The 14270-nt window shown below is 45.9% G+C and overlaps 1 protein-coding gene across 1 annotated transcript in view; it reads right to left on the bottom strand.

Annotated features, from left to right (window-relative positions):
- Window positions 1-430: 430 nt before the first annotated feature.
- RAB11FIP5 (RAB11 family interacting protein 5) overlaps window positions 431-14270 on the bottom strand; it is a 308395-nt gene continuing 294555 nt past the window's right edge. Inside the window, exon 6 of the mRNA XM_086960102.1 lies at window positions 431-2820. Coding sequence (XP_086816228.1) covers window positions 2614-2820 — 207 coding nt within the window. The 3' untranslated portion in view covers window positions 431-2613. The remainder of the gene's footprint in view (window positions 2821-14270) is intronic.

The raw sequence follows: 14270 nt of genomic DNA, 5'->3' as shown, positions 1-14270 counted from the left end.
CTTCCCGGTCACTTCCAGTAGCGACTGCAACCGGACGGGGGTGGTGTTGCAGGTGTGGGGTTAATACATTAAAAAAACACTTACTTTAGAATGTCCGTTCGGCCGCTGTCTCGCCTGCGTCCTCTTCCTTCTTTGTCTGCAGTCCGGCTGGCAGCAGGAAGCACCCGGCACACCAATCACAACGCTGCAATGCAGTGCTGTGATTGGTCTGTGATTTACTTACAGTAAACTATTAGGGATAAATAGTTATGCATTATGGTTGACAAACACTTTTACTCATTAAAATGAACACATATAGAACTGTTTCATACAAACACCTTCAGCTGAAACAACCTGGCTTATCGAAAAAGCTCTTCTAAGATTATTTTATTTAATTGCTCATATAAATGACTGGTCCAGGCACTGATCAAATTCTGGATACAGTATAAGGTACATTTCAAATGAAATTTATTAAAGTAACAAAAATATACAGTACATCACAACCATTGTCAAAGCAGACAGACAGATTAGAAAGAGTTTAAGGACAAAAGAACAGATTTGAACAAAAACCAACAGTAAGACCAGGGACAAGAGGAAAAAAAATTAAGATCCTATTTTTACAATTTTCATTAGAATATATGCATCTGTACTCTTTATTGCAAATCTCCAACCCAGAAATGCCCAGCATTTAACATTCTGTACACCTAGTTTAACTTTTTGGCACCGTCCAATTCACTTATTAGACTGTGACTTTACTTTCAGGCGCGAGAACACTTAACCAACTCCCCACCAAAACGCAAACAAACCATGTCAAAACATTCCATACCAGTTAACGAGAATAACGCTATATTACAGAGCATGTCTTAATTGCAACCTCCCTAAAAAACAAAAATCCCCTCGAAGGCACAATAACGGACTTTCTTCTTTTGTAACAATTTAATTCCTGTAGTTTACAGAGAGAACTTACAAAACAATCCACTGTGTTATCTGTTTCAGCAATGCTAATTGCACATAGACAAACCCTTCTCTGCCACCATAGCTCTTCTTAGGGTTAAAGATGGGAGCCCTTTACAGGCACACTTGTGTCCTTTGTAAGGACAAGGCATTGCTACCATTGGAGTTACGAGGAATAGTCCCCATTTTTGTTCTAAATGTGCAATCAAAACAGAGTTCGGTCTACATTCACCTGCTAAAGCTTACGAACTAGAGGCACAGGGTAAACTAGCAGATAGAGCGCTGGAATTGCGGACTCCTGGTCGTTCCAAGGCTAGACTCAAATAAGCCAAGTTTCTCAGCACTTTGTCTTTTCAGGGTCGGTCCTCCCAGCCTATAAATGCAATTTTAGCACTAAAATATTACATTATTATTCTACTATATAATAAAGTGACTGAAGATGCCACCATGGCGTCGCCCATTGCTTTGGCATCGGAAGCATGAATGGAGGCAGCATACTAGGTCACTCTACTATACTCAATCTAGCATGGACATCTTCGATCCCTTCTTGTCGCTTCCTACCCGTACAGGTTTAGTGAAGCTTGCGACAAGGCATAACCGACACAGCTCCAATTACTTGCATGAGGAGTTTAACAACCAGCGCATGTTCCAATAACGGCTCTGGCGTTATGAAACTGCGAACTCTCCCAGACAGGTTTATGAACGTCCTCAGAAAACCTATCGATGTATCCTATCGACTGATAGCCGGCACAAAATCGGTCTTCAGCAAAAGAACCAGTCTTGTGAATTCTGAAATAGCAAACCAGGTTCCTGGCTGGACTGCAGCACAAGACCGTACCATCTCTGGTCCGCAAACGAGGACTGTCGCATACGCTTCATGCCAGAGACTCTGGATCACAGAGTGTTTCTGAGGGACCACAAAAAAGCGCCATTAATCCGATGTCGGACAATTTCCATCATGACGGACTATGGGAATTCTTTTCCAAGCTAGGACTTTTGTATGGGCCAGTGACCGCTTAAGAGCTAGTAACTGGATGGCAATCCTGTCACACGCTGTCACAGTTTGGTTCAATTTACATACGCCAGAGTTTTTTTTTTTAAATGGCATATTTCTGATTTGTTAAAAAAAAATTACAAAAAACAACTTGTATGTACTGGTAAGCAGTAGGGCTCCATAAAAGGAGGCAACCATTAACACTCGATGCGCTAATGCAGAGAACTGTACTAGCAAATTGGTAAGGCGGTACCCTGCAGATGAGAAACTTATAAATCTAAATAACCAAACAGTATATTCAATCAGCTTGTAATACTGCATTGATCGATTGTTGTAGGTCCCAGCTACTTTAAAGGTAGATGTGTCTTTCACATCAGCTTTGTGAATCAGCACAACACATAGCCAGCTATAGGTAGACCTTGGTATCAGGGCACCTGGACGTAAGCGTGACCAGTTGCAAACTACTGCTGAACACACCGCATGCCAGGCTGTGATCAATAAGCTAGAATAAAGGAGCAGAAATTGGCCGTCATTTATGCAGAGCCTAACCCCAAGAACCCACAAGCATGTTGTTACGCCTTTTCTCCTGCTGCCTGGGGATATCAGGAGGCGCTCACTCCAGAATCTGGAATCCATGACCATCTATGACCAAGGAGCGTGGCTTGCCCCCAGTTCTAGGACAGAGGTTACTTCTTTTTCTGTTCCAGGGGTACCTGGAGCAGCGTAGGCGCATGGTCCATGATGCGCACTAGAAGCTGGTCTATGTACGACTCAAGCTCCTGCAGGTGCTGGTTCTTCCGGCTGAGCTCTTGCTCGCGTTGGAGTAACCTGCGAATTAGCTCGTCGTGGGTCAGGTGGTAATACTTGGCTGCCAGGTCCTGAAATGCTGGATCCTGAAAAGAAAAAAAAAAAAAGGAGATGGGGACACAGGTTACACCACTGGCACTGATGCTGTATCACTACAGGCGTAAGATGCACATGTCCTGGTCAATACCCTGAACATTCTGAAAGTACAGCATTGCACAGTTTTCTGTAGAACAACAATGTAAGCCCAAACTGGTAAGGTTAGCAGGACATGGTTCTCTCCCCAGCTTCCTTCCACCAGACATCCAAAGGCACCCAACATGCCAACCAGTCAAACAGCTGCACCCCGCGTTCAAGTCTACATCAAGAAATAATGGTTGGGACTGAAAGTGGCAGAACAGAGTCTTTGGGACAGTGTTTGCTTCCTTTCCGGAGGAGGGCGGCATTCTGGCTTAGTTGACTTTGGTATTTAGTGATATGGAAAGTAAGAAAATGGTCTGTTCTGTGGTCATCTGTATTTACAGTTTCTCGCTGGTTCAGGGAAACTACAGTAGCACAATTAGTTCCCAATTAGTTCCCAGTGTGAAGAACAAAGGACAGTCCTACTTTGCATGGATGGGAGAATCTTTGTGAAGCCTCTTGTGCTGCTGGGGGCTGGTCTAATCCTTCAACTGGTTTAGACTGCTGCCAGCCCTTTTTCTCCCCCAGACCCCAGCTCCTCCCAGATGGTATCTGGCCATGACCTCCTCTGGGGTGTGGAGTTGGGTGGCACTGGGAGGGAGAGGAGGGAGGAAAGGCACCATCAACCTCCAGAGTCTGGAAGCTATTTCCCACACCCAACCTCTGAGGCTCTCAGCTCTACTAACAACCTCTTCCTCTTATGCCAGGGTGCTGGCAAGGGGAGCCCAGTTGTCTCTTCCTCCTATGCCAGGGTGCTGGCAAGGGGAGCCCAGAGTTGTCTCTTCCTCCTATGCCAGGGTGCTGGCAAGGGGAGCCCAGTTGTCTCTTCCTCCTATGCCAGGGTGCTGGCAAGGGGAGGCCAGCTGTCTCTTCCTCCTATGCCAGGGTGATGGTCAGGGGAGCCCAGTTGTCTCTTCCTCTTATGCCAGGGTGCTGGCAAGGGGAGGCCAGCTGTCTCTTCCTCCTATGCCAGGGTGATGGCCAGGGGAGGCCAGTTGTCTATTCCTCCTATGCCAGGGTGCTGGCATGGGGAGGCCAGTTGTCTATTCCTCTTATGCCAGCGTGCTGGCAAGGGGAGGCCAGTTGTCTCTTCCTCTTATGGCAGGGTGCTGGCCAGGGGAGCCCAGTTGTCTCTTCCTCCTATGCCAGGGTGCTGGCCAGGGGAGCCCAGTTGTCTCTTCCTCCTATGCCAGGGTGCTGGCAAGGGGAGCCCAGTTGTCTCTTCCTCTTATGCCAGGGTGCTGGCAAGGGGAGCCCTGATGTCTGACACAACTTAAATTCTTTGACATAGTTGTGGCTGCAGACCGCGACTACAACAAATTCACAGCCTCAACCGCAACTAGGGTTCACTATTCTCCACTCTCTTCGTCAGTCCGCAGGCTTCAACTCCTATTGGGTCGCTTTCATCAGTAACTACAACAATCCACTTCATAAAGAATGCCTGCTGGAGCGTAAAAAAATATCAATAAATAAATGACACTCCACACCTTCATTTGCCCTACCACACAACCACAGACCCATAACAACCTATCCACACAACATCAAACCAGTCTGCGCCTTTAACCTAACCCTCCTGTCGGCATCCCATCTCGTCTTCACCACTTTGGACCTAGAGGGGTCCATGCAAATCAATGACATCAGGAACAGCAGGACAGATCTGAGGCCCACTCAGTGTTTGGTGTTTACTTCTTGCTTGGAGTGTACAAAAGTATGGTGTTGAGCTTCATCTCTTTCACGCTCAGGGTGGTCGCATCTTGCACTCTGTATATCGAGGCCTGTGCACTCCAGAATTCTTGTGGTTTAATTGGACCTCCGTCTCCCCTTTCCCCAACAACCATTTCATAAGCTATGGAGCCTGAAGGTTGTTTTTCTGAACTCATCGGCCAATAACAGGAAACAATTTAAAGATGTCCACAGAATCCTCTGGGAGACGCCATCTTTGGCCAGGATTACCATTCGAATTTTCTTTGCAAAAGAACAGTGCAGGGTTGGGTGGGATGCACGCGGCGGGGGAGGGGGAAGGCTCTGGCCGGCCTGGAGTTCAGACAGGCCAGAAAAGAGCAAACTCCCTCCAAGAAGCATGAAGTCAAGAGACAGCCACACCGAACCTTACTCCAACCCCTCTAATGACTTAGGAGGACGAGGGGGCGACTGTAAAGAATGAAAGAAGTGGCATCTTAACCACAAGCTGGCCCTCTGTCCTAACCTCAATATTCAGTCCAATAGCGAGGAGTTGACTATAAGAGCACGAATGTAAAACTGGAAAATATAATAAAAGTTAAAAAAAAAAAAAAGCTAAAAGCAATTGGCCTTTTTTTCTTTGACTGATCACTCCAGTCGAGCGCAGCTTGATTGGATTAATGAGCTGACGAGGGACCCTTCCGAGCCGGCTCCACTCACCGCGTCCCACTGCAGCCCCCGGGACCCGCAGCCTATTAATCCTCCGGTCCTCCCCCGCCGCCTGCCTCCCCGCAGCAGCAAGTGTTGTACAACACGAGCAGCTCTGGAAGAGTCCCAGCAGAGCTCATCAAGGCAGCCTCTCCTCGGCGGAAAACAGCTCTTAATTAATACTTTCATTTAGGATTACCCAACCTGCCCTGCTGTGAGACGCTGGAGTCATGCAGGCATGTTGTATCTTCCTTTATGCATGTTGTATGTTGATTTATGCATGTTCCTTTATGCGTGGTGTATGTTCCTTTATGCGTGGTGTATGTTGATTTATGCATGTTGTCTGCTCCTTTATGCATGCTGTATGTTGATTTATGCATGTTGTATGTTCCTTTATGCGTGGTGTATGTTGATTTATGCAGTTGTATGTTCCTTTATGCATGCTGTATGTTGATTTATGCATGTTGTATGTTCCTTTATGCGTGGTGTATGTTGATTTATGCATGTTGTATGTTGCTCTATGCATGTTGTATGTTGTTCTATGCATGTTTTATGTTGCTCTATGCCTGCAGCACCTGGGCCAGAGCTACTGAGAAAGGAGTACAGCAGAAGTTGTGCCGCAAGCAGCTCACTCAGAGGTGCAGTCTGACAACAGGGAAGAAACGACAGACTCCATGGGGGCAGCATCCTTCAGACCTAGACTTGTCCCGTCCTAAGAAGACATTTTAGAGTGTGTAATTTACCAACAGACTTCCCATTCCAGAACCTCGAGCTGGGCCAAGTATTTTTTCTAAATGTCTTCATCCATTAATGTAAAACGTACACTACGCTCACTGAAGACAGATTTAAAGATACAAGAGGATTTATTTTACTCATAAGACACTAAGATATGTTTAAAATGCCCTCCAAATCCCTGCTAAACACAAAGACATTGATACACCTACTCTGCCTTGCTCTAGTTTTGTTGGTTCCCTTAAGTTGTCATTTTCTTTCAGTGTGTGTGTCGGCGTGGTACAACCCAGATATGTTTCCCCTGTGTGAAGCATGCACCGATGCACCTTGTACAGTATCTCCACACCAGGAGGAATATACTCCTCATCCTGTGAGCCTCTATTTGAGGCGTCAGTGCCGTGGATTCAGATGCTTGCACACTCCTGCCATCTAGTGTTGGGCGCGGACGTTTGCAGCTTCTTTTCTTCGAAGTCTTCAGAGTCTCCAGGTACAGGGATTCCTCCCATAGTCTGCACTGCGGATGAACAGCACTTCATGGGTTAGATTGTTTTTGGCCTATCGGCTGAGTTAGGATAGGAGCAGGAAAAGACATGGTAAAGACGAATATGCAAGGTCTACTTGAGAAAGATAAAGGTCAAGTATAATAGAGGGTACGTCAGCGAGCAGCTTCCGGGGAGGAGGGTAGTTGCATGTGAATCTACAGCACTACACGCTTCAACTAGATGCTTACAGGGGTAAGTAACATATTCCATCCGGAGCATGTGTTGGCCGCAGATACATATGCTTAGCGTCAAATGAAAAGCAGAGCCTCCCAGATGTGTTGACTACCTAATGGCTGACGTAAAAGCCTGCAAAATTGTTCTTCAACTCTTTCCATGCTCATGACGAGCTTGTCATGAGGCACGGTTGAGCTGTGCTCATGACGAGCTGTGTTTGTCATGACCGTTGGAACGTTCACACGCAAGGATAATTTCCCCGCTGTGCTGAACGTTCCAAAACGGGTGTGGTCATGACGAGCTCTGCAGTGCCTCATGACTAGCCAAGCTCGTCACAAGCACAGCTGCGCCGCGCGCGCCCCCCTCCCCCCGCACAGCAGGTGAAGGGATTAAAACAACTTGCTGCTATGTGCTATGTCATTTTGTGTCTTCAGGCACTGCATCTTGGTTGCATCTGATGTTGCTTCCTGCTACTTCACCTCAGTCGCAGACATATATGTAGCTACTCTGCCATACTAACAGGATTGTGCGGTATGCTTGAGTGCAGTTGTTTGCAATGTGTGTACATGATCTGCTAATTTGCTAAAACGATAACTAAAACTGGATGAAAGTGTCAGCGTTATACAAGCCACTGCTCACACTATCAAGCTCCTTCACAGGCGTGAGTTTAGACTTGGACACGTGTTAGAATGAAGCCACTGCTCACTCTATCAAGCTCCTTCACAGGAGTGAGTTTAGACTTGGACACCTGTGTTGGAATGAAGCCACTGCTCACACTATCAAGCTCCTTCACAGGAGTGAGCTTAGACTTGGACACCTGTGTTGGAATGAAGCCACTGCTCACACTATCAAGCTCCTTCACAGGAGTGAGGTTAGACTTGGACACCGGTGTTGGAATGAAGCCACTGCTCACACTATCAAGCTCCTTCACAGGGGTGAGTTTAGACTTTTACACCTGTGTTGGAATGAAGCCACTGCTCACACTATCAAGCTCCTTCACAGGAGTGAGTTTAGACTTGGACACCTGTGTTGGAATGAAGCCACTGCTCACACTATCAAGCTCCTTCACAGGAGTGAGGTTAGACTTGGACACCGGTGTTGGAATGAAGCCACTGCTCACACTATCAAGCTCCTTCACAGGGGTGAGTTTAGACTTTTACACCTGTGTTGGAATGAAGCCACTGCTCACACTATCAAGCTCCTTCACAGGCGTGAGTTTAGACTTGGACACCAGTGTTGGAATGAAGCCACTACTCACTCTATCAAGCTCCTTCACAGGCGTGACTTTAGACTTGGACACCTGTGTTGGAATGAAGCCACTGCTCACACTCTATCAAGCTCCTTCACAGGAGTGAGCTTAGACTTGGACCCCTGTGTTGGAATGCTAGCCCAATGTCCTGAGTTTACCATTAGTGCTATGGAATGGTCTAATGAAGACCCTTTTCTTTTCAACTGCATTTATATTGTAATGTTTTAGAAACATTCAATAAACAGAACTGGAGTAAAAAATAAAAATTCTGAAAACAGCATTAGGCAAAGCCTGTTGAATACCAACACATCAACACAATGGTTTGAGAATGTATGTGGGTTACTCCATGTGGCTACTCTTCAAATATCCACTAATGGAATATTCCCCAGTAAAGCCAAGGAGGCTAAGTTTTAACGGGTGGAGTGAGCTTTTGGGGCTGCAGGTAGGACACGTTCGGTTTTGTGGTAGTGTGTATGCATCTTACTTGCCACCATGCAATTCCTGCTTTATTGATTGAGAGCCTTTCTGCGGACTGGAAAAGATTAAGAAATGTGGCAGAGTTATACATAAAAGGCTTTGTTCTGTCATAATACATTTACGCTCTAACAGAGCGCGTGAAGAGCTATTTCCACTACTGAGTCTGGTTTTGGAAAGAAAACCGGGAGCGCAATGGTTTGGCTTACATGGAAAGAACCACCCACTTTAGGGAGGAATTTGGGGTTTCTCCTTCGTATTAGTTTGAAAGGTTCTTCTAAAGTGAGCGATTGAAGTTCACCGATTCATGTAAGAGATGCTATAGCTATAAGAAGGCTACCTTCCAAGTAAGGAACTGTTCTCCACATGAATGTAGTTGTTGAAATGGAGCACCCATATTTCTGGTAAGCAAGATATTACGAACCCAGACAGGCGTTGGGGGAATCGAGGAGGAATAAGTCTTTAGTCCCTCCATAAAAGTTTTGCTAACTGGAATTTTAAACCAAGACGTGTGTTGTCTGTTTTGCATGAATGCAGATAGTGCTGCTAAGTGTAACCTAAGGGAGGCATATGCAAGACCTATATTTTATAGAGGTAATAGGAGGCAAATAAAGTCTTGTACTTTTGGAGAGAGCGGCTGGATTTGTTTTGTTAAACAATCATGCACAAATCTTTCCCATTTTGCTGCGTAACATGCCCATGTGGTTGGCCTACGGGCTTGTTTTAGAATGGTCATCGATTCATGTTGAAGATTTAAGTATCCAAATTCTAGGACCTCCGGAGCCAGATCGCTAGATTGAGTTGTTTGGGGCGGAGGTGTATAACCCTTCCCTGCACCTGAGTCGGAAGGTATGGCCAGATTAGTAGTCCTTCCTGTGGAGTAATCGATAGATGTAGAAGGGTTGCGCACCATGCCTTTTGAGCCCACATTGGGGCTATTAGAATTAGTACGAGGGATGGTGGTGTAAGGTTCTGAACAAGGTAAGGAATGAGTGGGAGTGGTGGAAAAGCGCAAGCTAATATCCCAACTAGCTGATCCACAGGCCATTGTCTTTGATTGAGGGTCAGGAAATCTGGAGGCGAAGTTTGGCATTTTGAGTTCTGTTTTGTGGCAAAAAGGCCCAGCTCTGCGCTTCCTCACCGTTGGAAGTCTGCATGGAGTAGTGCTGTATCCGTTTCTCACTTGTGCACCGGTTGTTGCATCCTGCTGAGCATATTTTCGAAGTCTTTGTCCACCTCTGGTAGGTATTCTGCTTTGAGATGGGTGTTGTGATGTATGGCCCAGTGTCATATGCACTCCGCTATCCGCGAGAGTTGTATGGAGGATGTGCCTCCCCCGTGTTTGAATGCAGTATATTGCTGTCATGTGGTCTGTGCAGTCTACAACAAATTTCTAGCGAAGAAGCTGTTGAAATGCAGAGAGCTAACTAAATTGCAAGAAGCTCTAGGTGATTGATGTGTAGATGCTTCTGCACTGGACACTACTGTCCGAGAACTGAAAGGTCTAGCATGAGTGCCCCACAACCATGTAAGGATTCGTTTGTTGTAATGGTCATTTGCAGAACATGGTCTTTGATGGGCCGACCTGGCAACAGATTGCTTCTGTTCCTCACTGCAGAGAGAGATGGGTCACTGGCCACATCAACACTAGATCTTGTACGTACCCTTCCGTTTGAGACCATTGTGTTTGTGGTACTATGGAGATATGAGGCTCACTACTGTTTTGACTGATGCGACGATGTGGTTGTAAAAGAGAGACCATTATAATATAAAACAAATCAATGTCACACACACAGAGAAATAGGAAAAATAAGGGAGACCACAATAGTTTAAGAGGTTGGTAAGTTTTTTTAAAATCAAGGTAGTTATATCAGCACCAAATCACATAAATTGTGATGGTAACCCATACGTAATGTCACTGTTATAACTTACATGTCTCTTCCCTACTGCTCAGCCAGAGTGAGTGCTGGTGTGTATGGGATGTTGGATGTGTGTGATGTCACGGGATGCTTGGGGTCTGGAGATGTTTGGAGTGGCAGTTGGTGTATGCAGACTGAGCAGCAGGGAGGCTGCTCCTGTGTGGGGCTTTTGTCATCTTTACTTATTTACTTGAAACCCAACTTGAAACTAAGCTTAATTAAAACCAGTGTGTTATATATACCTGGCTCAAGGACTTCATTAATTACAACATTTTTGGCGACGAGGATGTGATGGTGAGTGTTCTATTTGTTTGTGGAGTTGGGGGTGGTGAGTGCCTCAGTGCTGTTTATTTTAGGGTGGTGAGTGCCCTATGGTGGTGTGTATGTGGGGTGGTAAGTACCCCAGTGCTTTTCTAGGGTGGTGAGTATCCAACGTTGTTGAGTTTGTTTAGCTTGTGGGTTGGTATTATGTCATAGTTATGGGGTGTTGTGTGCCCCAGTTTTGTTTCACCGCTCTGTGGGTTTAGTGTAGTGTTGTTGTTTTTTTTCCCTAAGGAGGGGGGATGGGGTTAATCTCTAATAGTGTATTTATTGGGGGATGGTGTGAATCTCTATCAGTGTATTTATTTTCAGTTTTTGGTTAACTCCATAATTTCATGCATGTATTGGTGGAATATTTCCATTTCTTTCTGATGTTGTATATTTTCTGAGGTTTTCAATGTATCTGCATTATTACTATTTTATGCATGTACATTGTGGATTGCTTCCATCCCTTCTTACGTAACGTATTTAATGATGTTTCAATTTATGTGCATCATTTCTGCTTTTAGTTTTCCTAAGGAAGGGGGATGTGTTATAACTTACATGTCTCTTCGCTACTGCTCAGCCAGAGTGAGTGCTGGTGTGTATGGGATGTTGGATGTGTGTGATGTCACGGGATGCTTGGGGTCTGGAGATGTGTGGAGTGGCAGTTGGTGGATGCAGGCTGAGCAGCAGGGAGGCTGCTCCTGTGTGAGGCTTTTGTCATCTTTACTTATTTACTTGAAACCTAACTTGAAACTAAGCTTAATTAAAACCAGGGTATTATATATACCTGGCACAAGGACTTCATTAATTACAACAGTCACTCGCGCCGTTCACCTTTCCACGAGCATGCATGTGAACATTATACTTATGGGTTACCATCAATTTTTGTTTTGTAGTGCTCATATAACTACTTTGACTTAAAAAAAAACATACAAACCTTTATGGTCCTCTTCAAACTATTGTGGTCTCCCTTATTTCTCTGTGCCGGACATTGACTTGCTTTATATAATATAATACTTGTCTTACTTAAGGATTACTGGTTGAGACACTGTTGCTTTGTTAAACAATCACCCGGTCTTAACTGGACTAACGGGTAAGCTTTTGCAGAAATGGACTTTAGGGCTGTGCCCATGAACGGCGGCTCTTGTAAGGGTTGCAGATGGGATTTTGTAGCATTGATTGCATTAACCCTAGTTTGCGTAGAAGGTTGATTATCTTCTGAGTGTCCTGCAGACAATCCTGCTTGCTTGCGCTCTTGATTAGCCAGTGTAGGTAGGTGAACGCGTGTGCCCACCCCGCCCCCCTTTCTCAGATGAGCGGCTACGACTGCCAGACATTTTGTGAATACTCTTGGTGCAGTAGTTACTCCAAATGGCAACACTTTGAACTGATAATGTTGGCCCCTTACTTGAAAACAGAGATGGTGCCGATGGGCTGAAAGTACTAGCATGTCAAAATAGGGGTCACTGAGGTCTACGGCTGTTAAAGTCTCCTTGCTGTAGTAGCGGAATGACTTCTTGTAGTACAACCATGTGAAAGTGTTTGGACAGGATGTATTTGCTCAGTGGTCTAATATAGGCGTTAAGGTGCCACCTTTCTTCGGAATGAGGAAATACAGTGAGTATACCCCTTTTCCCCGGGAGTTCCTTTGGTACAGGCTCTATGGCCTCCTTTAGAAGCAGAGCTTGATTCGCCTATATTACGAGTGTTGATGTGACATGGCTGGAGTTCGATGTGGGATATTGGGTGCAGTAGAGGCAAGTTCTAGACAATATCCATTGATTGAGAGGACCCGCTGACCGGAGGTAATTTGACCCAATGTGTGTGGTAGTCCTTTCACTGTGCCTCCACTGGTCTTAAATGCAGAAATGGGGGAGGTGGGTGAGGGGGTGGAGGGGGGGGGGGGAGTAGGGGAGGATAGGATGGCGGATGGACTCACTGGTGGAAGTTGCTTGCCTGGAAGTGGAACCACGCCCTTGACCCCTGCTGACATGGTCTCTGTAGGTTTAATAGTTTGTGCCTTGTGTATACTGTGATTAGTGGGAGCTTTGAGGCTTCTGAGTGGTACCAGTGTCCGTAGAGGTGGTACCCTTGGACACCCCTGTATATTAGCCCCTCCGAGAGGACCCCCTATGTTGATATGTTTGAAGGGCACCGATGGCTTTAGCAGGGTCTTTGTCCTTTAATTGTTTTAAGGATTTCATCCACTTGTGATCTGAAAAAGTGTAATCCATCAAATGGCAAACTGAGGAGGTATTGCTGGGCATCAGGTGTAAACCCCAACACACCCTCAGCTAAGCATGTCACTAGCGTCTGCGGAGTCTACGGCACACTATATTGTAGCAATGGATAGGATTCTCCCCTCTAGAACTAATTCTGCCCCTCTTGGTTTGCACTGCTCAGGAAGGTGTTGGAGTAAATCCTACATCTTATCCCACTGAGCTCTGTTGTACCTGGAGAGGAGGCCAACAGAATTGGCAATTTGACAGTGGTTTGCTGCCTGTATTGCAACCCGTTTACTTGAAGCATCACATATCTTACTCCTTGTACAGCTCAACAGAGCATCACAGGTGCCTTGTGAACTGGCTCTTTTTCTGGCTGTGTGCACTACCAGGGAATCAGGGTGAACGTGCTCTTTGATATAGGTTGGGTCAGCCGGTGAGGGTTTGTACTTTATATCATCCTTTGGGGTTAGGATTCTTGATTTGGTAGGCTGCTTAAAAATATCGGTGGTGGGTTTCAGTATGCCTTTTTATATAGGTACAAATCGGACAGTGCGTTGTCTTTTCAACAGTCTCTACCAGGAAGTCGTCGTCCACTGTGTGCATGTGAACTTGATGACATTCCGCAGCTCTGCGAACGACCTCAATGGATGTGGTTGTATCGTCTGATTAGGAAGGTTTGGCGGGGTATAGTTCTGGATCTGTGTCCGCTTGTGGATCTATGTTATGGTCATCCCATGGTTGATCGAGATTATCTGGTACACCGTGTGTCTGGAAGGTATGGAGGGGAGTAGGGGTCAATATGTTCCCCAGTGCTTTGCTCCGCCAGAGAAGATGTGGTAGAAAACCCCTGTGGGTGAACAAGAGGGGAGTTTTGAGGTGAAGGAGGCAGGGGTGGAGGTATATCTAGTATTGGCAGCAGATAAAGAATAAGGAGGGGGAACAAGGTATAGGTAGTGGTGGAGGAGCAGGTGGGAGAGGAGGTGAAGGGTCAGGTGAAAATCTGATGGGACTGGTGCCCCTGTCCTGGTTTTCCCCAGGGGTCTTTGAAGTTTAGCGGAAGAAATCATGGGGCCTCAAAGTCTTTTTGTGTTATGGTGGTCTGTACAAAGGTTAGTGAGGTGGTTTGGTTACCACCCTTCCTGTAACTGGGTTCATGAACTGAGTCTTTTGTCTGAGGAGGGGGGGGGGGGGGGGGGGGGGGTAATCGAGCTTTTCCTGTAGTTTTGTAAAATAGTCTGAACAGGCATTTCTTATGGATCTGGCGCAGACAGTTTTAGGTGCCAACTCAGTTGAGGTAGAAGTTGTTTTAAATGCAATTTTTAGCAATGATGTTGACTTTGAATGAAAAGG

The sequence above is a fragment of the Lissotriton vulgaris genome, chromosome 3_1, assembly GCF_964263255.1.
Source record: "Lissotriton vulgaris chromosome 3_1, aLisVul1.2, whole genome shotgun sequence".
Lineage (NCBI taxonomy): Eukaryota > Metazoa > Chordata > Amphibia > Caudata > Salamandridae > Lissotriton > Lissotriton vulgaris.
The sequence above is the reverse complement of the archived record's forward strand: the minus strand, read 5'-3'. Positions and strand labels throughout refer to the sequence as shown.